At 41.7% G+C, this 27322-nt stretch overlaps 2 protein-coding genes across 3 annotated transcripts in view; one reads left to right on the top strand and one right to left on the bottom strand.

The window, feature by feature from the left end:
* Timp (Tissue inhibitor of metalloproteases) overlaps nucleotides 1-24054 on the top strand; it is a 227838-nt gene extending 203784 nt beyond the window's left edge. For both annotated transcript variants that reach the window (XM_067140974.2, XM_067140973.2), the window contains exons 4-5: nucleotides 15917-16153; nucleotides 21066-24054. In XM_067140974.2, the coding sequence (XP_066997075.2) occupies nucleotides 15917-16153; nucleotides 21066-21296 (468 nt within the window). In that variant the 3' untranslated portion in view covers nucleotides 21297-24054. The remainder of the gene's footprint in view (nucleotides 1-15916; nucleotides 16154-21065) is intronic.
* The window catches only part of Syn (synapsin), a 713980-nt gene that overhangs the window by 395122 nt on the left and 291536 nt on the right, over nucleotides 1-27322 (bottom strand). The gene's annotated exons all lie outside the window — the stretch shown is intronic.

Below are 27322 nucleotides of genomic sequence, written 5' to 3'. Positions count from 1 at the left end.
GAATATTGGATACTGTTCGAACTTTAGCGACTGCTACTATCAAGCTCGGTGATGATTTAAGAGTGGATTTCTGCCGCTGGTTAATTGATCAAGCACTCAATCCAGAATTTCTGTCAAGTGTATTAGTGACACATGAGGCAATTTTCATAGAAGGAGTGTTTAATATTTAGTATACCAAGGCAACCTCTAGCACCGGCTCTCAATATCTGGATGGATGCAGTGGGAAGTCTGTCTCTTTGACCAATCGTCTTTTTATTAGCGTTATTTTGCTTTACGTCCCACATACTATTTATACCGTTTTCTGAGACGCTGAGGTAACGAAATTTCATATCGCAGGAGTTCATTTACGTGCCAGTATTTCTACGACACGAGACTGACGTATGTGTGCCCCATCAAATATCATCAGACTGAGCCAAGATTGAACCTGCCAAGTTGGAGGTCGGAAGATAAGGACCTCAACGGTCTCAGACACTCAGACCGGTACCAATCACCTTACTTGCATAAATTTGATCGGTGTAGCTTTCCTTATGATGACGATGGGACGGGAAAGGGCTAGTATCGGAAAGGAAGCGATCGTGGCATTCATGACGTTACAGCCCCAGCATTTGCCTGGTGTGAACATGGAAAACCACGGTAAACCACCTTTAGGGCTGCCGACAGAGGGGTTGGAACCCACTATATCCCACTCATGAGCTGTGGAATATCCCCATTCAATAGGACAAGGCAGTTTCCAGCACCGGTTCTAATTAATATCAGGATGGGTGTAGTTGGAGGTCGGTTACATCTTTTTATTAATGTTATCTTTCTCCTGTACAGTAGATACAGTACGTTACTGGAGCTTTCAGAGGACGTGTCGCTTCGACTACGCCGTACCACGTGGATTTTACACGATGGTGCAGACATTTCCTCAACGGTAGACAGGACGATGTGGAACTATCAATTGGCCAGCCCTTATTCCAGTGGATAGTTATGCCTGGGGGGACATGAGAAACAAAGTATACCGAACTGAGGTAACCACTTCGGATGACCTCCGTGAACGTATGTTTAAGCACCAGAGGATCTTCTGAACCACAGTGGTGTCTTGGCTCGAATGACAAGTTGCTTTACGTCGCACCGACACAGATAGGTATTATAGCGATGACGGGGCAGGTAAGGGTTAGGAGTGGGAAGGAAGCAACCATGGCCTTATTTAAGATACAGCCCCAGCATTTGCCTCGTGTGAAAATGGGAAACCACGGAAAACCATCTTCAGGGCTACCGACAGTGGGGTACGAACCCACTATCTCCCGAATACTGGATACTGGTAGCACTTAAGCGACTGCAGCTATCGAGCTCGGTGTACCAGTAAATATACCGACACGAGGCTGACGTATTTGAGCACCTTCAAATACCACTGCACGGGGCCAGGTTCGAACATGCGAAGTTGGAGTCAAAAGGCTGGCACCTCAACCGTTTTAGCCACTCAACCAGGCAGGAAGCACGAAATGTAGGTACGTTTAATTTACTTAGTTGTATAATATGTCCATTTTTCGTTTGAAACAAAACGTTCGATGTGCTTCGATAATTCAATTCTGATTCTACTCATATGGATATCCTATGCCATGCATTTGTTCGTTGGCGCAAGGAACTGTCTTCCTTCTTCTACCTTTACGCAATACACAACGGGGATCGTACCGCATTTCACGTCCCGGCGTGCGTATCCCAACCAATAATTATATCACACGCTCGTACAGGTCGCGCACCGACACAGGTTTTCAGGTCATTTCCATACTCACTAGACCACAGGGCTGACGACCACAGATATCCCTATCCCCTAAAGGACGTAACAGCAAATGAACCAGTATTAACGCTGAGAATTCAATACATCTCCAGGGTCCGAAACCGATAACTAGTGTTGTCTGAAACCCCTAAGACGGACACAGATAGGTCTTATAGGACGATGGGCTAGCAAAGGCCTAGGAGTTGGAAGGAGGCGGCCGTGGCCTTAATTAAGGTACAGCCCTAGCATTTGCCTGGTGTGAAAATGGGAAACCACGGAAAACCATCTTCTGGGCTGCCGACAGTGGGATTCGAACCCATTATCTCCGGGATGCAAGCTCTCAGCCATGCGTCTCTAACCGCACGGCCAACTCGCCCGGTAATAATAATAATAATAATAATAATAATAATAATAATATTTTTTGCTGCCGGGCAGAGTGGCTCAGACGGTTGAGGCGCTGGCCTTCTGACCCCAACTTGGCAGGCTCGATCTTGGCTCAGTCCGATGGTATTCGAAGATGCTCAAATAAGTCAGCCTCGTGTCGGTAGATTTACTGGCACGTAAAAAGAACTCCTGCGAGACTAAATTACAGCACCTCAGCGCCTCCAGAAACAGTAAGAGTAGTTAGTGGGACGTAAAGCAAATAACATTAACGGTATTATTATTAACAAGTCATTAGGAGCTGAAAGGCAGGGAAGAAAATAGTAAAATATGCGTGGTGTAGGAGGAAACAAGATGAAATGTACTTCACCCGTGCCTACATCGCTCGCAGTAGTTTACTACAGGATAGTATGCGTAAGACCAGAACCAGGCCTCTTTGCGATGAGTCAGGTGTATCTTCGTATTGTGGTTAGCACTAGAGGACAAAGTGTGACAAACAGGTTTTGTGTATAAACATCAAACTTGCACATCAACAGACACACACACGCAATGTACCCAAACCAGTACAGTGTAGAATGAAGAACTGCCATGCTGTGTTCAAGGTCAATATCTAGCGTTTTAACAAGCACGTCTTCCGTGTGTTGTGTTCAGCTTGCGCCACGTACAAGGCAATCGCGAACTGAAACTCTAGATTTATAATTTTTGTTACCGGTACTTCAATTTTTCTGCTCGGATTTATAAGAATATCGAAAAATCGAGACTCAAAATACTACATCGATTGAGGACTGAACTCCCAACTCAATACGCTGCAGAAATGGTGTAACATCTGACATACCAACGTGAAACACGTAGCAATTGTTCAAGTGACCTCCCTGGACTACTCTGCAGGTTTCACTTCTCCGTACCCGGCGGGTTGGCCATGCGGTTAGGAGCGCACAGCTGTGAGCTCGCATCCGGGAGATTGGGGCTTCGAACCCCAATGTCGGCAGCCCTGAAGATGGTTTTCCGTGGTTTCCCAAGTTCACACCAGGCATTGCGGGGGTTGAACCTTAATTAAGGCCACGGCCACTTTCTTACCATTCCTAGGCCTTTCTTGTCCGATTGTCGCCATAAGACCTCTCTGTGTTGGTGCGACGTAAAGCAACTAACAAAAGAAAATCACTTCTCCGAATCCAGTCTTCCGTAATATCCATTGGAGATCTGGCGGGCCAATTGATGGGTCCATGTCGTCCTATTCGCCATAGACCAAAGGACTGATCCAAATGATCACGCAGTAAGCGGCTTATATCAGGTGGTGGACCATCGTGTAAAAACCACATGTTTCGGCGTAGTCGAAACGGAGCGTCCTCTGAAAGCTCTAATAACGTACCTATGAGGAACTCCAGGTAAGATACCCCTATGAACTGTGCAGGTAAGATGATGATAATAATGTCATTGGCTTTACGTCCCACTAACTACTTATCACGGTTTTCGGAGACGCGGATTTGCAGGAATTTAGTACCATAGGAGTTCTTCACGTACCAGTAAATCTACTGACACAAGGCTGACGTATTTGAGCACCTTGTCAAGACTGGACTCAGAAGGCCAGTGCCTCAACCGTCTGAGCCACTCAGCCCGGCAAAATGATTGGTGCAGCACTGCGTAAAGTGCTGGCCTTCTGAACCCAACTTGGGAGGCTTGGTCTTGGCTCAGTCCGGTGGTATTTGAAGGTGCTCAAATACGTCAGTCTCGTGTCTGTAGATTTATTTGCATTAAAAAATACTGCGATAAAAAAATTCTAGCATTTCAGCGTCTCCGAAAACCGTGAAAATTAGTTAGTGGAACGTAAAGATATTATTATTATTATTATTATTATTATTATTATTATTATTATTATTATTATTGTACCGGGCGGTACACCTCCACGCCGCTAATTTAAAATGTGCGCCAATTGAAACTCCTCTGCTGGAGGAAGTCTGAACTTTATCGACGGTATTAATTTTCAAGTTTCTCGGAAGATGTCACTACTTGGAAAGTTTGGAGTTTTTTGAACTGTGCCACTTTTGATGTATTTTTGTTTTACCGATAGTAAGAAGTGTGAACTTTCTCTTCTAGAGGACACTACTGAAGAACTACAATAGTGCACCCTAGTGCGAAGAAAAAGAACTGTTCTTTCGGAGAAAATTTAATTTCAAAAGTTTGTTCTTTGTTAAATTTCCTTCTGTCATTGTTTAAGTTGGCAATATTAACCCTTTCTTTCCCCTTGTTTTAAATTTAGCCAATCCCGAATTTCTTTCATTAATTTCTGACCAATCGGATGTATCTTCCCCCAACTTGAATATGTTGCTGTATCCTACCCAATAAAGAGTTTGTGGGAGGGTGTTCTCATTCCCCTAACGCCTCGAACTTTCCGCGAGAGTATATAAACTGCTGATTTTAGGGTCTCCGGGCCACTTCTGTTCCATCTTTTCGTGTGTAAAGTACATAGCAGGGGGCGGGAAGCGCCTCTTTCTTCGGCGGCAGTCAACAACCAGGTAATGGCCGATTAATTATGTCTTTTCTTGCTTGCTCAGCAGTTTAACTCTCGGGGCGGGTCCGAAGTTTTTCCATTATGTAACCTTCCTTAAAATGTAAAGAAACTTGTATCTATTCCATCTTTTAAACTGCATATCGGGATAGAGAGTGCTTAACCCTCTCGAGCTCCCAATCATATTGTTTTGAGGTGAACTTATTTTTCTCAACCTATTCTTCGTTAACGTAAAGCAGATTGTTCTTTTCTAAAGTCACCTCTGTAGTATGGGATTAGCCCTTGCATTAGTGGCCTAGAGCCAGATTAGGTTTTAAAAACAAGTGTATTAGGAGTGCAGATCGCCTCCTCTCAAATTGTTATTTTAGAGGTCATGTAATTAACCTTCTTGTCATTTAACAGACCTCAGTAGGTTGGGTATTTTACCCCTGTGTATATGTCCTGAAAGGACAGCTTGAAAGTGGAATTAGGTGGGGCCTTTGACAGGCCTGAATTTTGAGAGCAAGTTGCTCTTTTTCTGAAAATTTTGTTTTCTGCGCGCCTCAAGGAGGCCTTACTGTGTATTTTGGAGCAAGTGCTCCTAGGCATGAATGGGGTTCTCTGCCCCTCTGTTGACACTTGTGTTTGGGGTAAAACTGAGCTAATTGCTCAAGGATTGTGATCGCAGGGCTCGAAGCCCAAATCCTGTAAATACTGTAATTGTACTTTTGTTGCCTTGCTACTCTGTACCTGCCATGTTTGTTATTTCTTGATTTTGAAAAGAAAATATAACCTTGTTAAATTTTAAATTCACTTTAATTTCGTAGCCTGAGACCTATTCACCACCCCGCACCTTCTTTCACGCATAACTACCACAAAAACACGGTAACAATTATTATTATTATTATTATTATTATTATTATTATTATTATTATTATTATTATTATTATTATTATTAGTGGTAGTAGTAGTAGTAGTAGTAGTAGTAATATTATTTTTACGGAAGTTCTAATTAAACGGGTCCATTACAGTCATCATTTTACCTATCGGTACTTACTGTTCAGTAATAAGCCTTCCGTCCGCCTCTGTGGTGCAGTGGTTAGTGTGATTAGCTGCCACCCCCGAAGCTCGGGTTCGATTTCCAGCTCTGACAAGAAATTTGAAAAGTGGTACGAGGGCTGGAACTGGGTCCACTTAGCCTCGGGAGGTCAAATGAGTAGAGGTGGTCCGATTCCCACCTCAGCCATCCTGAAAGTTGTTTCCCGTAGTTCCCCCCTTCTCCAGGCAAATGCCGGGATGGTACCTAACTTAAGGCCACGGCCGCTTCCTTCCCTCTTCCTTGTCTATCCTTTCCAATCTTCCCATACCCCCGCAAGGCCCCTGTTCAGCATAGCAGGTGAGGCCGCCTGGGTGAGGTACTGGTCATTCTCCCCAGTTTCATCCCCGATCCAATGTCTCACGCTCCAGGACACTACCCTTGAGGCGGTAGAGGTGGGATCCCTTGCTGAGTCCCATGAAAAACCAACCCTGGAGGGTAAACAGATTAGGAAAAAGAAGAATAAGCCTTCTATTAGAAATGCCCGGCGGCAATTCCACAGTAGGTCTTTTTCCTTCGAGCAATGTTCACGATGGATGCAACTACGGTTTTTGAAATTTGTCTCATTAATAACAATTTCCTTTCCTTTTCTTTCAGTGTCCACCGTCCCTTCAATGACCTAAAAAGTTTATGAATAAGCATAGACAACCCGCATTGTCTATTGTCAGAAATTCATCGTAGACTGTCGCAATAACAGCACAGAAATGTTGCGCCCATTTTCATTTACTTATTAACCATTTCCTTTCATTTTGTCAGCTTGGATCACTGAGTAATGCCATTGACGTCTTAAAAATCGCACACAAATACACAACACTTGATTCGCACGTATGTGCTTGTACGGATCTTCGACGTCACTGTAAGGATTCTGTGTACTTTTCACACAGAGTACCCTACACCGGTTTTCGAGTACAGCAAGTGACCTGGCACGTGAGTCATCCTCTTCTACTTGCCAAGCCTTTAGGGGAAGTGCACAACAACATGTGTTGGCCTGCGATAAGAAACAGGTTCAACAAGCCCTATACTCGGCTACTGTACTTCCGCTACGCGTGGACAGAATGACATCACCGGCGTATCCTGCTACGGCCGTTCAAAATACATTAGGTCCTGAAATATTTGGCTCAGTTATGGGCAAACTAATAGGACAAGGTAAAAAGTACATAGCATATATTATGAGATGTATTTTTCTTAGCCGACTAGCTTAATATCTGCACGTATACACCTAACACCCTGTATACTGAGTAGAGGATTCGGGTGACGGAATAGCATAACATTTTCGTTACCGGGTTGGCTTACTTAAATATATGAGTAATCCTAACCATATTTGATTGTAGTGCGTATCACAAATTTGACGCGACTATAGTCACATTTTTTCCTCGTTGCATATTTGAACGAGTGATCGTCGACCTTGGGAGAGAATCTACGAGTCGCCTACCTATTCTACATCTTAGTGTGTCTGGTGTCTTCAAGACCATTCAACTCCCGGTAAAAATCTACAACATGGAGGATCTCATCTTAGGGGCGAACCGAAGTCCTCATGACATCGAAGACGTCGAGATGATAGCTTAAGTCATTATGAATGTGCCTTCCCGGTGAAGAATGATCACAACAGAGGAGTACATTCCAATTTATTATGTTTGAAAGTTACTGTCCCCCTGTAAATAAGTAAATTTTGCATTTTTTTTTGCTAGTTGCTTTACGTCGCACCGACTCAGATAGGTCTTATGGCGACGATGGGACAGGATAGGGCTAGGAGTGGGAAGGAATCGGCCGTGGCCTTAATTAAGGTACAGCCCCAGCATTTGCCTGGTGTGAAAATGGGAGACCACGGAAAACCATTTTCAGGGCTGCCGATAGTGGGGTTCGAACCTACTATCTCACGAATACTGGATACTGGCCGCAATTAAGCGACTGCAGCTATCGAGCTCGGTAATTTTGCATGTTAATTAGATAAGAATGTAGATTATGGTCGTGGGCTATTTCAAAGGGATTATAGTTTGATAGTTTAATGTAGTAGGAATTTGTTCACTGGTACAGAAACCAGCATTTAGTTTAAACTCTTGGAATGATTAATGCATGTTAATTATACGATTTTAGTATTGATATTTTTTCTCCGTGAAGTATTATAATGAATGGAAGTGGTATCCATTTAGATAATCTCAAGTATTATCATGAAATGAGGCGTTGTGTATCTTCAAAGAGTACGTGGATTACTTGTACTCCATGCGTAAAACAGAGTATTTGAGAATTTCGGATGCAAGTATGATTTTTAGATCGTGGACATAATATGTAAATTTTTAGAATGTTCCGAATAATAAATTCTTATGCAAATACATGTGTGTGTTTGGAGTGTCGAGCTGGGAACGATGGTCGGTTAATATGTCGCCAATTGATAGTTTGAAGCAAGATGGAGATGTGTCAGAGATAATTTATGTAAAGTGTGAGGAATCGTGCCACACTAATTATGACGAAATCAGGTTGAATAAAACCATATGAGAATAAATATGTTAGAGTTGAACTCTAAGGGGCTGTATTAGCCCGAATTTAACATCGAGGCAGCTGTGGGAAGAGAGATATCCTTCCTTAACTGAGTTGAAGGGAGACAGTGCAGATTACCGTTACGTTGAGTGAAAGTGCCAGCTGTGTAAGGGTCTGAGGCGAGTGTGACCAGACTGCAAGCTTTACGACTTTGGGGTGTTAATTGATCGTTCCTTTCTGGCAATATCCGACAAACACTCACACACAGAATGGTTAATTGTCATCGTTGTAATTGTATTAACATGTTAGGAAAGAGTAGAATTCCTCCTAATTTTTATTTCATTTATTTGGTGCGATCTAGATATTTAAAAACATGAATCCATCTGCAAGAAGACCACGGGTTCAATCCCATCTGAGGGCGACGTGTATCATCACCGTCATTTTGGTGATGGAAGGACCACTCCTTCCATATACTCCTGTATATATTAAATGGTGTTATTATGTGTTTAATTTTAGATAAGTGTATTATTACATGTGAGATATTGTATTATTATTAATGTGTCATCCATAAGTTCAGCGTTATTTTGTATTGAATGATTCCATGGTATTATTCTTAATCCCGATGAAATATGCCTATGCGATTATTTACATCATTGTTAATAATAATGAAGTTAGTTAGTTAGTTAGTAGGGGCTAAAATATGACTTTCAGATATTTTGGGATGTGCTTGTCATAGTCACCACATTGTCTTAATCCCATGATCACATAATGACGGGATCACAGGAGATCATAATTCTTCGGACTCCAACTCATAAATAGGAAGTTATGATGATGACATAACACGTGATCGTAATTGTGCCTATAATTGTATATAATTAATTCACCAATCAATCAATGAGTATTTTGACAATGTATGTGAATAGTGGAAATAATAATGAGGGAAATGCCTCTTAATCTTGGGATTATTTGGTGCGGAATGCAAATTCTACAGGACAAATGAATAATAATTTCACCAATTTAAATCCCCCATACCTATGATTAAAGGTATTTTTATGGCACATTTTATATTAGTTTTTGTAAATGTTCTTTTCTCAGTTATTAATACATTTTATATTTGTGAAACTTTAAAAATATCATTCTTCTAATTCAGTAGTGATGCTGTATTCCTCTTATATTTGAGACCCCTACTTATAAATGATTCATTTAATGCCCGTTAATACGGACGCACCATCGACCCGTTTTGCTCTAAAAATCTAGCCGCGGTTACTGTGAAGTAGGGGTGATGGGACTTCGATTCTAGGGTTGTTCGTCGAAGATCTCATCATGTGTTATACATTCAGCCGATGCACCTGCGAATTATTATTATTATTATTATTATTATTATTATTATTATTATTATTATTATTATTATTATTATGCACTGAAGCCCTGGACAGGTGCAGTATGCGTAATACTAGTTATGTAAGAGTAAATGGAAACATGATCAAGTTTTAATTCGATGACAAACGGATTCAAATCCCATCGAAATATATCTCCGTGGCATCTTATTTCAACAGTAGACAAATTCTGGGAGGTTGCTTACCTCCGAAGTCACAGCCTCTCTCTTTCCGATCTAAACACTAATGGATTATAAAACCATTGACCGGTATCGACACCGATCAAACATGTCTCACCTATCTACTGAGAATGTCAAACTTATGACCCCGATGACCTCGAATTTCGAAGACCTCAGTATAAAAGTACAAGGGGTTTGAAGGAATGGAGGGTGAGAAATCTTTATTGAACTTCTTTTTGTCCGAGATTGCCGAAGTACAGAGTACGGTGGTAGTATTTAACTAAGCAGTGTCAGGTATATTTTATGTTTTGGAATAATTTATCGTACTGGATGTTATTGCAATGGTATAAATGATTCCTAATTTGAACTACTTAACCTTTCAAATTGGTAACAACAATCTCAAACATTAAATTTAAATTAACCTTTTACGTACATTGAAAGTGTTTACCAAGAATTCCTCGATATTCCACACCAGGGCAATGTTCTACCTGAATGAAGGCCATGTCTGTCACCTTCGCAAATCTAGCCCCTTCTCAACTCTGGGTCACCGAAAACCTCGATGTGTTAGTGGGACGTTAAACCACTAGCGAATGTTCTTCTTCTTTTTTCCAAATTAACTTTTACGTGGCTTTTCAGGATCCTCCTGAAACCTAATAATTGGATCTTAACTACCCCACATCGCTTTCTTTTATCAATTGTAGTTATTAATTCGAAGGCCAATATTCAGAGCTCTCTATGCTTTGTTATTTAGGGCACGGTGAATAAGCATCTACTTTTATTCGTAGCTTGTGTCAGTATTTCCCTTTAATCTCCGTGCTGAAGTGTTCATGATTCACAACTCCTATCGCCGATGTGAGTAATAAATTATGTTCGCATTGCGCTGCCTGGAATTTAATGACATAAAGCGAAGTGAAACGCTTTGGATAGTTTGTTGGTTTCATGCAAAATATGTTGCATGTTTAATGTTTCATTTCAATTTACATTAGAATTGTTACGCTCAGCCACTTTGTACGTCATGTTTTGTGTTTCGTTTACCCGTGGCTTCCGATAACGCTGCCGGTGACGCGAACAATTGATTTCAATAAATTTTACAGCAGCATACTGACAGTTTTGTGTTGCTTGTACTTTGCCAAGTTCATTGAAAAATTGACATTAGCTGTGCGGTTGAAAGCATTTATGAAAGATAAATCACTCCTGGTTTTAAAGATAATAGAAGTTGCTAATGGATTTCTGAATGGTGATCAAAATTTCACTAGGCTATATTAGAGCATGATACACGGCTAGAAATCTAGTAATGAAAATAAATCGCTGCATGTTATTGCAGAAGTACAACGATGTGTATTAAGTTACATATTAAAGACCGAAGGTGATAGGCGGATATTGAACAAAGAAAATATCAGGTGTCCGCCTCTGTGGTGTAGTGGTTAGTGTGATTAGCTGCCACTCCCGGAGGCCCGGGTTCGATTCCTGGCTCTGCCACGAAATTTGAAAAGTGGTACGAGGGCTGGAACGGGGCCCACTCAGCCTCGGGAGGTCAACTGAGTAGAGGTGGGTTCTATTCCCACCTCAGCCATCCTGGAAGTGGCTTTTCATGGTTTCCCACTTCACCTCCAGGCAAATGCCGGGATGGTACCTATATTAAGGCCACGGCTGCTTCCTTCCCTCTTCCTTGTCTATCCATTCCAATCTTCCCATTCCCCCGCAAGGCTCCTGTTCAGCATAGCAGGTGAGGCCACCCGGGCGAGGTACTAGTCATCCTCCCCAGTTATATTCCCCGACCCAATGTCTCACGCTCCAGGACACTGCCCTTGAGGCGGCAGAGGTGGGATCCCCCGCTGAGTCCGAGGAAAAAACCAACCCTAGATTAAGAAAGAAATATCAGGTGTTGCGAATGCAAAGGACTAACTCAATAAAGTCATATTTCGAGGAAAACTCACTTGAAATTATTTAATTAGGGTGTATTCTGTAAAATAAAGTGAACTTATTACAAATGTATACTTTCTTCACATACAAATATTTATCCAGAAACGTGCAAATGAACAACAGAACAGGCTTTTCTCCAACCACATCTTCTATTAGCGAAAATCAAATTTTGTCGCGAATTCGTAGTCAATCATGTCGTCGTCTCTGTAGTAATATTTTTTTGTGTATTACCTGCGTTTGAGTTTCGATAATGCCGACAGAAACTTGCTCTAAAGTAAACGGACATACAACAAAAACCAACGTACAGTATATCTTTTAGTTTTGCTGTAGGTATGGTAATTGGACAGTCGTGCAGATAGAATATTTCAGGGTCGTAACTTTTAGCCTTAAAAAAGAAACTGGTGTTTTAAATTCCAAATTATATTCGTTGGCATTCGTTCGCTTGCGCAGTCTAAGAGCTAGGGATGGGATCTCTGGGAAACGCGCAGACACTTATGTAAACAAGGACGGCTATTGAGTTCGCCCTTCGTGCTAGCAGCCACGTCGCTTTGCTCTGTTTTCTTCATAGCTTATTATCAAAAGGAAGTCCACCTTCGTAGCGTATCGGTTAGTGTTATTAGCTGCCGTCCTTTGGGCCCGGGTTCGATTCCCGGCACTGCCAGAAATTTAAGATTGGCAGGAGGGCTGGTCATCATCATCATCATCTGTTTACCCTCCAGGTTCGGTTGTTCCCTCGGACGTAGCGAGGGATCCCACCTCTACCGCGCAGTGGTCGGGGGATACAACTGGGGAGTATGACCAGTACCTCGCCCAGGCGGCCTCACCTGCTATGCTGAACAGGGGCCTTGTGGAGGGATGGGAAGATTGGAAGGGATAGGCAAGGAAGAGGGAAGGAAGCGGCCGTGGCCTTAAGTTAGGTACCATCCCGGCATTCGCCTGGAGGAGAAGTGGGAAACCACGGAAAACCACTTCCAGGATGGCTGAGGTGGGAATCGAACCCACCTCTACTCAGTTGACCTCCCGAGGCTGAGTGGACCCCGTTCCAGCCCTCATACCACTTTTCAAATTTCGTGGCAGAGCCGGGAATCGAACCCGGGCCTCCGGGGGTGGCAGCTAATCACGCTAACCACTACACCACGGAGGCGGCTAGGAGGGCTGGTATGTGGTTAAAATAGTACATGCAGCTCACCTCCATTGGCGGTGTGCCTGAAAAGAGCTGCAGCACCTCGGGATGAGGACACGAGTTTGCATAAAAAGGAAAGAAGTGTAAATTCAATAAATTTCAGTCATATTGATGTTCCCCACGACTCATAATTTAAAAGATATGAAATAAGAACATTTTCGGTGTATGTTGAATTTACTCTTTATATTTGCCGCGTCTCATGCACCCATGTATCTTGAGTATTCAGCCCGAAGGCTGGTTTGATCCTCTGCAGCTCCGCCATCGGCTATCGTGTATGGCCTAGGCATCACTGAAGAGGCATACTAGGAAAAATGAGGAATGAGGTAGTCTCCCGCTGCTTTCCTCACCGAGCCAGAAGTTGCTGTTACATATCAATCTGTCAGGGTCACTGAAATGCACGCACCAACCGACCCTATGAGCGACATTTTCACTCCATTCATAACAGGGACTGGTTGTATAAGCAATGGCATTACTAGCATCGCTTCTTCCTCAGCAACTTTCAACTTTCATATTATGATGAGTGAATATCCTGAATGCCCTGTCCCTTTGGATTAGATTCCATGTAGATCTATGCATAATTTGACTTACTACTACTACTACTACTACTACTAATAATAATAATAATAATAATAATAATAATAGTATTTCGATGTTATTGGTGGGTAGGTATAGTAGTCGAATGATATCGTCACTGGCTTCTCGTCAAGGTGCACCAAGGTTCGAATTCCGGTCAATGAATGTCATGCCCCCGTGGTTCACGAAAAACTGGAGGTCCAGTGGCTATAGTAAAGAAAATCAACACTGACGTTGCTTTTTGTCTTTATTATTTCAATATTATGATCATGCGGTGTAAATCAACTTAAAATGAAAAGTTTAGATGATGGTACTTGAACTAGACTAATAGTCTTCTTAAGAAAATTAAGAATAAATGTGACCTACCAGTTACATTTGTGCCGCTAGTTTGGCACATAAACGTACAACTGTCACTTAGCAAACATCAAAATTATGCTATACGTATATAAGGTGTTTGGGAGATAAGGTACTCCCACTTTTTCTACTGGTTATTAGTCAGGCCCTGAATGCACATCACGTGAAAAAAATGCCCCTCCCCCAGTAAAAAGATGAAAATTTGATGTTTTGTAGCTCAATGATGAACAACGTAGCGCTTTGTTGACATAGGCCTACATTACAATATTTTCTAGTGTGAAGACGTTCGCTTCTCGCACATAGAATGTTTTCATAGAACTTCATCATCATCATCATCTGTTTACCCTCCAGGTTCGGTTTTTCCCTCGGACTTAGCGAGGGATCCCACCTCTACCGCCTCAAGGGCAGTGTCCTGGAGCTTCAGACTCTTGGTCGGGGGATACAACTGGGGAGTATGACCAGTACCTCGCCCAGGCGGCCTCACCTGCTATGCTGAACAGGGGCCTTGTGGAGGGATGGGAAGATTGGAAGGGATAGGCAAGGAAGAGGGAAGGAAGCGGCCGTGGCCTTAAGTTAGGTACCATCCCGGCATTCGCCTGGAGGAGAAGTGGGAAACCACGGAAAACCACTTCCAGGATGGCTGAGGTGGGAATCGAACCCACCTCTACTCAGTTGACCTCCCGAGGCTGAGTGGACCCCATTCCAGCCCTCGTACCACTTTTCAAATTTCGTGGCAGAGCCGGGAATCGAACCCGGACCTCCGGGGGTGGCAGCTAATCACGCTAACCACTACACCACAGAGGCGGCGTTCATAGAACTTACTCATGCATATCACCTGAAGCTGCAGTGCAGTGTTATACTTACAATTCTTTCTGCACGTAACGAATGCATACTTTCTGGAGCCGTAGTGAAGTGATGTGTACAGCTGCAGTGCAGTGATGAACTTAGAATTGTTTCTGACACACTACGCATACATTCTTTCTGAAGTATGGTAAGGGGAGTGGTATAAGCCGAGCGGCAAACGAAGCTACTACCTACTTCACAGACATTTCACTCTACTAAAAGCTCCTCCCTCGGACAAACCATTCGCTAATTTAAATAAAACATATATTTTACGAACTACGGGCATTTATCCGTATCTTCCGTAGGGTTATTTGTATTTTTCTCCCAAACGCATTGCATTATTATTAGTATACAGAGAGGAGCGACTGCGCGTGTTAAAGTGTTACAGTTATGGAGCCACAAGCTCTACATTAGAGAGATGGGTGGGTTCGAACCCCACCGTCGGCTGTCCTGAGAATGGTTTTCTGTGATTTCCCATTTTTACTTCCAGGCAAATGTCGGGACAGTTCCTATTCATACGCCACGACAGATTCCTTGCACCTCATTACCTAATTCCATTCACCATCTTTATTAGCTCCTCAACTGAGGTTGGCATCAGGAAGGGCACAATTTTCAGTACCTTATCATGCTAATGAGTATAATCTTTACGTCCCATGGCTTTGCATGAACTCGCAATATGCTCCACCGTCTCAGCTGCTTTCCGAATCTCTTGCATCTGTCGTTCACTTCTTCGTAACACATACTTGTGGTAGTTATGGGTGTTTATAACTCTACCGTAGGTTTCTATCAAGGTACCTTCTGTTTCTCCGTGGAGTTAGCCGGGTTTCTTAGCCATAGAGTGGGATTCAGTCTGTCGACAGATGCCTGACTTACATGGTGAAGATATGAATGTCGACAGGAAAGTGAAGAGTCGTATCATATAGCGTAGTAGATACGTTAGTCGCTATACGAAGATATTTTTCGTCGAAATGCCATTTTCACATAACACAAACTCGACATGACAACAGATTGTCGTACTGGACAGCAACAAATGCCTCACAACTAGTACAGTAGTTGGATTAGCCTTTCTTGGCTGCGTGTTATATGCAATTTGATATTTTCACGTGGCGTCGAGTTATTTCGGGGAAAATTTTATAATGGTAGACTGTTAATATCGTGTTTGGAGAAATTTCTCTTCCATTTGACCAAACTGTATATGTATGTATGTATCTAGTTATGTGGTAGAAATACTGAGCATGTAAATATAAGTTGTGTTTCATAACGAGTTGATGTGAATGATGTTTGTACAGGTGTCGAACAACAAAACGGCGGAGGCTTTGCAGACGGGCCTGTTGTGGACAGCACTGGATGGAGCAGCCTGCGGAACGCACTTGAATGTGAACACGACATATCTGGTGGCAGGCAATGTCGTGCAGGGTCGCCCCCGAGTCTCCTTATGTAGTTACGTACGACCTTGGGTTAAACTCACCAACAAACAACGTAAAGGATTCCGCTTGCTCTACAAGAACACGTGCAATCGTTGTGAGGTAAGTTGTTTTGATCCCAGTATCAGCCTGTTATGAACATGATTTTCTTTTCACCGGTGCTGTAACCATTTCTGGATTTGGTGACTTCATTGATAAAATTATTCCTACCCGTTATCCTGCAAACGATGATGGTCGGAAGTGTTTTTAAGGGGAAATGCAAAGGGATTATCGGCCTACTTGAAACTATGCCAACCATAGTTTACGTAAGGTGAGATAAACATCTCTGTTTTTTTTTCTTCTTCTACACCTATATAGCGAGGCACTACCTACTGTACACCTATATTGCAAGATATCGTCTTAAAGGCGCCCCACGAAGGGAAATAAACCATGACAAGACCAACTGCGTAATGTAGCATGCTTGGGAAATCGCCTCTTATGCTCAATCGATTGGCATTTAAGAGTGGCTAAACCCATGTCTACCGAGCTCGATAGCTGCAGTCGCTTAAGTGCGGCCAGTATCCAGTAATCGGGAGATTGTGGGTTCGAGCCCCACTGTCGGCAGCCCTGAAGATGGTTTTCCGTGGTTTCCCATTTTCACACCAGGCAAATTCCGGGGCTGTACCTTACTTAAGGCCACGGCCGCTTCCTTCCTATTCCTAGACCTTTCCTATCCCATCGTCGCCGTAAGACATATCTGTGTCGGTGCGACGTAAAGCAAATAGCAAAAAACAAAAAAACAAAAAACAAACCCATGTCTGTAAATTTACTAGCTCTTAAAGAACTACTCTTTACGTCAAACTTCCAGTATCATGCCGTCTCTTAAAATACAGAGCAATTGGACCGACATTAAATATTTATCACAAAGCAAATGCCGGGGCTGTACCTAAGTAAGGCCACTGTGGCTTGCTTCCCACTGCTAGCCTTTTCCTATACCATCGTCACTATAAAACCTCTCTGTGGTTTCCCATTTTCACACCAGGCAAATGCTGGGGTTGTACGTTAATTAATGCCACGGCCGCTTCCTTCCCACTCCTAGACCTTTCCTATCCCATCGTCGCCAAAAGACCTCTCTGTGTCGGTGCGACGTAAAGCAAATCGAAAACAAATATTTTTAACTATAGTGACTTTTAGGCCTAAGTCATGGTGAAAATCAGACACAGTTATAATAATTATAATAATAATAATAATAATAATAATAATAATAATAATAATAATAATAATAATAATTTTACATCCCATTAATTACTTTTATGGTTTGTGAAGACTTCAAAGGTGCCGGAATCTTGCCTCATAGAACATTTTAACATCTTCAAGTACCACGGGACTGAGCCGTGATCGAACCCGCCAACTTGGGCTCAAACGCCTGAGCTACTCAGCCCGCCTTACTACTAATGCAGCCGATTTAGTAACTTGTAACAAGTCCTTGTTTACTTCCATATCGCAATTTCGTACGTCGAGAATCTAATCGAATATGCGTTTTACATGTCTGAATATACTGTATAGAAACCTCGCTTGCTCTCGACTATTTTCGTCCATCTAGAGATGCGCCCAACGGAATCGCTAGTTGCTTTACGTCGCACCGACACAGATAGGTCTTATGGCGACGATGGGACAAGGAAGGGCTAGGAGTGGGAAGGAAGCGGCCGTGGCCTTAATTAAGTACAGCCTGGTGTGAAAATTGGAAATCACGGAAAACCATCTTCAGGCCTGCCGACAGTTTGTAATCTCTTAAACTAATGATTCACTCCTCAAATTTCTTTCGTTGCAAAGAATTATACACTTCGCTTCCCATACATGAAACCATCGTGTATCACAACTCGAAAACATGATCACAGAACTACATCTTTTTCACTAACTTCGTAGGTGTGAAAACTGTATTGTCCTATGCCTAAGGCTTTTTTCTAAATCCAACGCCACCTTACCCTATTTCTTTGGGGAGGGCGAAGCAATCAGGCTCAGTTTCTGGCTTGGCCTGAATTTTAAGTACGTACTGCAACGCGCTAGTTCATTTGAAAACCTCACCCGTAATTGCCGGAATTTAAACTCGGCACTCTCGAACTAGGAGTTGAGTGGCTAAGCCATTGCGGCAGAACTTCGTTTCAGCTTCCATGTTCCAGACCGTGAGTTCACATGTCCAACTTTGAAGATGAATTTGATATAGTTAACAGAACAAAGTAAAATAAGCAGAATTTGAATTCTTACTCCGTCTGAGAAGAGGGAGAAACGTATAATTTTTTGAATGATTATGTTGAGTGTATTTGTATAATATGTTGAAATGAATGTCCAAATGTCCCTTAGGAAACCCTATGTACAGCTCTCAATATAATCTAAAATGCAATTGTATTATTAAGTCACAATAAATGGCCACATTGTTTTCTGTGGAATCAGATTTAATTTGGCCGCCCGTAGTTTGAGCGTACCTGTCACACAAAAACATGCATAAAATAAAAACTAATGCTGATAATTCGTTCAAATCTCGCATTCATGTCATTGACCCTTTCCTCATTCCTGGTGTGACTGCTGGTTGTGGTACAAATGTTTCATTTGAAATAATTTCAAAAATAGCGGATCCGTGTACACTAAAAACATTGCAATTTCGGACGGTGAGCAGACCATACAATTTTCGTAAGTATTTCTGAAACACCGCTGTATCCACGAAATGGATATATATCAGGATTATGGTTTTATCTCCAATTTCCAATCACTTCGGTCCATTTGTGTCACCTGCCGCGGGTGTTTGGAAGAAGCTGGCACGGCACTTTCTTCAATATTCTGTTCACTTCAGTAATTTTCGCCGTTGCTGTCACTATTCTCGAACTCGGATTCATTTTACAAAACCGCATAATTGCCATTATCACCATCTAAAACACTGTCTACAAGCGCTTTCAGTCTTTCGTCGTCATTGCCGTGAAGCCGGTTTTACTGCATAATGAATACTGAATACTGATGAAAATAAACTCTTATTCAACTATCCCAGTGTCACACAGAAATACAGAGAGCATTGTTTACCAACAGTACATGCGTCCAGTTCCTTGCAGTGTATATTGTTAGAAATTATATTACATAGGGAATCTAACATACGAAGATTAGCGAGACACTGCTTCATTGCGAGCTGAGCTCGTCATTTGATTCATGCGCCAAAACACTGCGCGAGACCACAGCTCGTCATATGACACGAATGTGTTTTAACATTGTTTAATTTATCTACCTCCACAGCAACACATGCAAAGTTAAGGCGAACTGTAGTGTTACACACTAACTTATGGCTGTACCATAATTTTTGAGACCATAACTACCATTCGTCCTATCCATATGTAATTGTACTCTTTGCTTGACCAATCCTTTAAAGCAAGTAAAGGACTGAATCATGCTTACTTCGCATTGGCTATAGATAGATTAACCAAACCAGACCCCATGGTACAGCAACCCCGAAGGGCCATGGCCTACCAAGCGACCGGTGCTCAGCCCGAAGGCCTGCAGATTACGATACATCGTGTGGTCAGCACGACGGATCCTCTCGGCCGTTATTCTTGGTTTCTAGCCCAGGAACGCTATCTCACCGTCAGATAGCTCGTCAATTGTAATAACTGGCTGAGTGGACCTCGAATCAGCCCTCAGATGCAGGTAAAAATCCCTGACCTGGTCGGGAATAGAACCCGGGGCCTCCAGGTAAGAGGCAGGTACGCTACCCCTACACCACGGGGCTGGCTATAGCTAGATTAGTTATATTATATTGATCAGTACTGCCAATCTAAACGGAAACAAGCTGACACAGTCCCACCATCAATTAATACATTATTTAATTAATTCGATGTTTGCTATCTGTTGTTCTGTTGTTCGCGGTGCAAATTATTCTATTTTCAAGGCTCGTGAAAGTGAGATAAATCGATCAGATTAGTAATATATATCTATTTAGCAATATGATATCCACACATATTCCTACATAGCCTCAATAGGACAGAGATTCTTTCCCGTACTAGAGCGGCTATCTTCGGTGTGAACTTTTCACCAAGTTTCGCCACATTCACAATATATAAGCCCTGTTTTAGGAGCATCAGTTTAAATTTTAGGCTCAGGTAATTCAGAAAGACGCATCATCACTGTGATACAAAGAAGGGGACACGTTGCAGGTACGATGCTACTGACCAGGATATCCGTTGCGGTTGTACGAAGCAGCAACGACGACACTCCAATCACTTAATGTTGTCATTCAGTGAAACCATTGTAGTCCTTGTCCAATTAATATTTGACCGGGCGAGTTGGCCGTGCGCGTAGAGGCGCGCGCCTGTGAGCTTGCATCCGGGCGATAGTAGGTTCGAATCACACTATCGGCAGCCCTGAAGATGGTTTTCCGTGGTTTCCCATTTTCACACCAGGCAAATGTTGGGGCTGTACCTTAATTAAGGCCACGGCCGCTTCCTTCCAACTCCTAGGCCTTTCCTATCCCATCGTCGCCATAAGACCTATCTGTGTCGGTGCGACGTAAAGCCCCTAGCAAAAAAATAATAATATTTGACCCCAATCGATATTCTTTCTGCTCCCAGATATATATGAGATGTAGAATAATTACAGGCACCAGTGGCAAAGTATTTTCTGTGCATTGAAATTCGTGGGTTCGATCCAAGAACGATGGATTTTTGTTGATAATCTTTACTTAAATGCTCAAAAATCATCAATAAGAAAAAACAAACAGTTAAGAATGACAAAGCAATGACACAAAGAGCGAAAAAGGACCTAAAATCAAAGACATAAATGACGAGAAAATGAATTAATAAGTATGCATTTTTATAATCAGGGGTTAATGAACGGGATTTTGATATAAGTTATCAATGTCTATGATGCACCAATTAAGAGATGACATGTCATCAAAATCCGGGCCCTGACGATCAGTAACGAGCGAGGGCAATACATGTGATCTTGTCGACTTGTTTTGTTTTATGACTTGCTGATCTTTGCTTGTTGTGTTTACTAGGTGATCTTCAAGCATTGGAGCCAGAAGGAACCCGTTCGAGACCCCAAGGCGTGCATGTGGGATACCGCCAGTTATCCCGGAGACGTTGAACTGCCGGATTGCCAAGCGCTCTATGCAATCTGCACCGTACAACCTGGAGGGAAATGTGGCTGGACATCGGACCGTCTGAACAAAGAGTGTGCTAAGCTCCGGAACCGCCTTCGCCAGGAGCAGTTAGCTAGGGAGCCATAACGGCTGCATCTAATCCCCAATTGCACGCTGCAGGAGGTCTTCAAAATGTGCTGTGTTACATAGCCAAGGATTCTATTCTTGGGAATTTTAATGTAGGATTTTCATTAATATTGAAGGGAGTCATACCTTAACGAATAAACCAGCGTATTGTCAATTCTGGTAGCATTTTGATTGCTGTCAATATGTTCATATTCGTTAAGTAAATTAACAAGCGAGAATGCTATAAATATATGAAAAATTAACTCGAAAAATTAGAAATATATTTCTATTTATATATATTTAATGTACGCCAGGAGTTTTACGAACAAAATAATCCGCGCATTATTTTCATGGGAAGTAAATCGATAGTCTAATTCTACCTTTGCATCTACTTACGATGAAATGAATGAAATGTCGTATGGCTTTTAGTGCCGGGATATCCCAGGACGGGTTCGGCTCGCCAGCTGCAGGTCTTTCTATTTGACTCCCGTAGGCGACCTGCGCGTCGTGATGAGGATGAAACGATGTTGAAGACAACACATACACCCAGCCCCCGTGCCAATTAATTAACCAATTAAGGTTAAAATCCCCGACCCGGCCGGGAATCGAACCCGGGACCCTCTGAACCGAAGGCCAGTACGCTGACCGTTCAGCCAAGGAGTCTCTGCTTACGATAACTCGTAGGTTGTAGAAGTCATTTGATTTATTTTAGCACTTATTTTTGCCCTCTCGGCGTAGGGGAACCCCGGTTCCGACTCTCGGATCGTCGATGGTTTTGGAGAGGGTTCTTTGAGCACTACTAAGGAACTGTCTGATATAAGAAGCAGGGAACCCGGTTTAGGATCTCAAGTAATACGATTGAGGTGGGCGATACGCGATCAAGATGATACCCCAGTACCTGCTGTGCATCTGGATGCTAAGTATTCACTTTGAAAGTTTCCATAGTCGCTTAAGGGACGTACGAACCATGAATCAACTTTCATTAGGTAGTTTAATACCTCCATTTCCGAAAATGAGTGAAGGAACGCTTATGAAAGAGACTGTTGAGAGATTCACTTTGGGATCACAAAAATGAAACTCAAGAATGTCCGGCTCCATGGCTAAATGGTTAGCGTGCTGGCCTTTGGTCACGGGGGTCGCGGGTTCGATTCCCGGCAGGGTCGGGAATTTTGGCCATAATTGGATAATTTCGCTTGCACGTGAACTGGGTGTATGTGACGTTTCCATCATCATGTTCATCCTCATCACGACGCACAGGTCGCCTACGGCGTCAAATCAAAAAGACCAGCATTTGCTGAGCCGAACTTGTCCTCGGACACTCCCGGCACTAAAAGCCATACGCCATTTCATTTTCAACTCTGGATTCACCTGATTTTTCGTATGTTAGATTAGGTAGTTCTACGAAAATTTAGTTGAGGTGCAGTATTTAACGATTATCGGTGAATGTAGATTTGCTGAAGGCTGGCTATGCGGCGAGTTGTCTCTGAACATTTACTGGATTTGATGTTCTGTGACTCCATGTGAAGATAGTGATCTATAGTTCAGAATAAAATTATTGTTTTAATGGAAATCATCTCTTTGAATTAATCTTTTTCCGGATCATGATTTGAAGAAACCATTCGATTGACTAATGTTCTTAATAGCCTGGATATCGATGTACGGTAGGAGAGATCATTTCATTCGTATATTTCATGTATTCAGGGCAAGCCTTATAATATATTACTGTTGCTTGTAGACGGGCCTGCATTTTCATGTTTGTATCCGGTGTTTGGAATACCCTCGTTTTATGGATAATAATGACCAAAAATCTCGAAAATTGTTTTCTTGAACAATTGTTCTATAAATCATATCGTGTTTGAAAGGAATGTGTGTTACTCTATTACCATATTGTTTAATTTCTCTTCTCTTGAAATCGAACGTACAATTTTATCATGAAAATTGCACGTCTGTGTGAAGGTTTGCAATCCTTACTTATTTTATCACTGGTGATTATCCTACACAAGTCAAGCAGAAACAAAAGAGCAGAATACGTGCAGGTTACACGTTATTCCTCAGAATATGAAGCCTGGACATGGTATATTTTAATGGAAACTGGAGATCTGAAGTGCAGAAAATATATTCCAACATAGTATTTTAGATGTTTCTCTCTTACAAGAGGTTAACTTCAAAACTTAATATTACATTTTTATCCATAATAGAAGCATGTTATTGAAATTCAGAATGGTCCGTTCAGAATGTAATGTATGGCCATTTTCATCATTTAAGATCACAGTTACTTTGGAAATATGCCATTTGGGCGTCGAGATACAGCACAATTGAAGACACTCCCACGCATGGACCCAATAACTTGAGCCAAAGATCAAGTGTATTTCCTCGACTACAGACTGTTGCCAACCCACAATGTATGTATGCAGCTGTTGTATATGTAACAAATATGTATATTATCACTGAGAATCTCATATGTATGTATGCATGTATGTATGTGTGTATGTATGTAACTTAGGGTATAAATAGAAAGGATATTTTCAGAGCATTTCGACATTGCAGCTGCACAAGTGCTGTTGCATGTCGAGCTTAGGTAGGCTAGAGGAAACGAATGGTACAATATAAGTTCAAATATGTAGAAATCTTTATTTACAACATATAGGTGTAAGTAATTGTTCCCTAAAAATGTTTCACTTACATTCCTTTGAACTGTTCTATTTATTTATTCCTTACCAGCGCGATGTATCCACACATAGCGTTGAATACTTAATAAAGTAAGACTTAATTTAATGAACTACTGTGTCTATCATTCATTCGGAAGTTAATCCACTGTTAGAATTTCCTTAGATTCTGTATTCAGTAACATATGCTGTCAGGCAAAATCCAGTGTTCTGTATGGCTAAAATGCGAGACAAGGTAACATAATCAGATTATTCAAGAACATCTGACTGCAGTGATTGAAAAGTGAATTAAAGCATCACTATGAATGGAGAGTCAGGGTTAAAATATTTATAGGATGAGTGATAAAATGAAGATAGCTTGTCTTTGTTAATAATCACAGTTTTAGTACACTCTGTATCCCTGATTTACGATGTCAAATCATGCGCGAAAACCTGCATACCTGATATTTCTTGCCCTCTTCTAGTTCCTCTCTACATGACTGCTCATCTCAGCTATTAATTATTTTAATATTTTAGTTCGTCTGGAAGCCTCCGCGGCTCAAGCGGTAGTGCGCCGGCCTCTCATCGCTGGTTTCCATGGTTCACATCCCGGTCACTCCAAGTGAGGTATGTTCTGGGTTTTAACACTGAGGTGTGACAGGGAAAACCAGATTACCCGGAGAAAAACCCGTTATATTTTATTCCAGAAACACACTCCAGTATCATTTTATTTCATCTGTCGGTCATTAATCATTACCCCAGAGGAGTGGCACAGGCTTCGAAAGCCGGCACAATCCCTGTCCTCGCCGCTAGATGAGGGATTCATTCATTTCCTTCTTGACCCGGTTGAATGACTGGAAACAGGCTTTGGATTTTCATTTTTTCATATCAGTTGGTCTAGAAACTGCATCCTGAGGCAATATATCGTTTTGACACGAACCGCGTAGTCAACTCACACGGTACATAAAATGTCTAATATACTACATAACATAGTACTTAACATATTATACAAAATAAATGGGCGTTTTGCTTCCAAAGTACAACAGTGAAGTAATAAGTATCTATATAGAAATGAATAATAATAATAATAATAATAATAATAATAATAATAATAATAATAATAATAATAATAATAATAATAATAATCTAGATTTTTCGCTTCTGAAGCATAACCGTCAGTACTATTAGCTGCCATCCTCTGGGGCCCCAGGTTCAATTCGTGGTACTATCGGAAATTTAAGAATGGCAGGAGTGCTGGTATGTGGTTAAAATGGTACATGCAACTCACCTCCACTGGGGGTGTGCCTGAAAAGAGCTGCACCACCTCGAGAGGAGGACACGACTTTACTTAACCGTAAGGTCATTTATCATTTAATGCTATGCACCTATTTTGACATTAAAGATGGTTTCAGTACACATGTTACAAACTGTGGGCGAGAAAATATTACTTAGATACTATATATGACCTGCGATACGAATGATTTCAGAGAAGAACCGCAAGTCAGTATTATCTTTTACTCTATTACTTTTATATCAGTAACGAGAATACTACTAATGAAAATGATGGTAACAATGATGAAAATAATAATGGAGAATAAGAAGAAGACCTTTTGTCGTTCTACGAGCTTATCCTGTAGAGAGATTTTGAGCACGCCCGTTTAAAACTTCCATGGTTTGATATCCCTCTGACCTCTTGCAGATGGAGGTTCCACAACAGTCAAAGAGTTGTTTTAGGTTGAGGATTTTTGTTTAAGAATAGCGAACAGTGTCGTTTTCAGTGCTCTGGTCCTCTTGTCATCGTATTATGAAAATGAAATATCGTATGGCTTTTAGTGCCGGGATATCCCAGGACGGGTTCGGCTCGCCAGGTGCAGGTCTTTCTATTTGACACCCGTAGGTGACCTGCGCGTCGTGATGAGGATGAAATGATGATGAAGACAACACATACACCCAGCCCCCGTGCCATTGGAATTAACTAATTAAGGTTAAAATCCCCGACCCGGCCGGGAATCGAACCCGGGACCCTCTGAACAGAAGGCCAGTACGCTGACCGTTCAGCCAACGAGTCGGACATCGTATTATGAACAGGCTGTGAAAACGTTCATTTAGGTAGGTTAGGGGATAACACGTTTGAATTTGATTTGTGTCATTTGTGTGATTGTAAAAACGTTCAACCATTTTTGTATGGTTTTCCAAACAAAAATGTACAGAATTTTGATTTATTTCTTTGATGCTTCGGAGGAAGCATATAAGATCTTCGAGCAGGAAAAAATGGAAACATCTTAGAAAGGAAATTATTTTTAGACAAGATCCGTACACTTATGATGGAGCGGCTGAAAGAGTGTTAAGTTAATAAAGGTAAAGAACTTTCCTATGTGTCAAACAATAGAGAAGTTCCAAACTGGAGGCTGTTTGTCCTTGATATACTTACTGAATGCCATCCAAACCTGAACTTTCAGCGATTTGGAACACTGGCCATGAGTGTTGCAATAGTCATTGCATAATAGCCTATTGTAATGAATGGAGGTATTACTGGTAAATAATCACTCACATTAACAGTCCGTCGCCCTAAAATGCTGTTAGGATGCAAATTCCTCAACACGTACGATGAAACTACATAGTTTACATTTTGACTGAATAATTTTCAGTTTACAGCATTTTAATATATTTATCTGTTAGTGTGCACGCCCCGTTTACATTACTGGTTCCGTAACATTTTGCTTAACAGACATTGGAGGCTATTAAAAACAACAGATCTACTGTTGCTGTCTTTATCAGGATGGTATTTATAGCACTTCCCCATCTCTGAAAGGAAAAAAGAAAGAACAAGGAGGAAGGGAATCGTTCTTCACGTGAGATTTGTGTGTGAGTGTAAAGATCCAGGAACATCACTCTGCTGTTCCGATGTCGTTGGCTGTGACTGAAAACAACTTCACATTTGGAAAATACTGAATGCCGTCTCACTTTAATTATGATAGGGGAGAGTCGGCTAAATTCGAATATGGAATTCCAGAGGAAAAATTGGGGCACATATTCTTTTGTACGAAGAGGAATTAAGGAATAATTTATCAAGAGAAATGTTCGACAAGTTTCCAAGTTCTTTGAAATCATTTACGAAAAGACCAGGTGAACACTTGCCCGACAGCACTGAATGCAAATCAGTGAAGACTGATTTATCTGCAAAATTAGACAACTCTTGAAGTACGATAATGATAATGATCATCAAAATGGTATTTATACAATGGAACAACTGCTGCTTATGCTATATTTATACAGGACTTCAAAACAATGATATAATTTACTTTTCAATTAATTCACTTAATTTGTAATACTTCGGTGAAGTTTGCAGACTCCCATTTTCACACCAGGCAAATGCTGGAGCTGTACCTTAATTAAGGCCAC

Source organism: Anabrus simplex, chromosome 2 (genome assembly GCF_040414725.1).
Source record: "Anabrus simplex isolate iqAnaSimp1 chromosome 2, ASM4041472v1, whole genome shotgun sequence".
NCBI lineage: Eukaryota > Metazoa > Arthropoda > Insecta > Orthoptera > Tettigoniidae > Anabrus > Anabrus simplex.
Note: the sequence above shows the minus strand (reverse complement) of the source record. Positions and strands in the feature narration are given on the sequence as shown.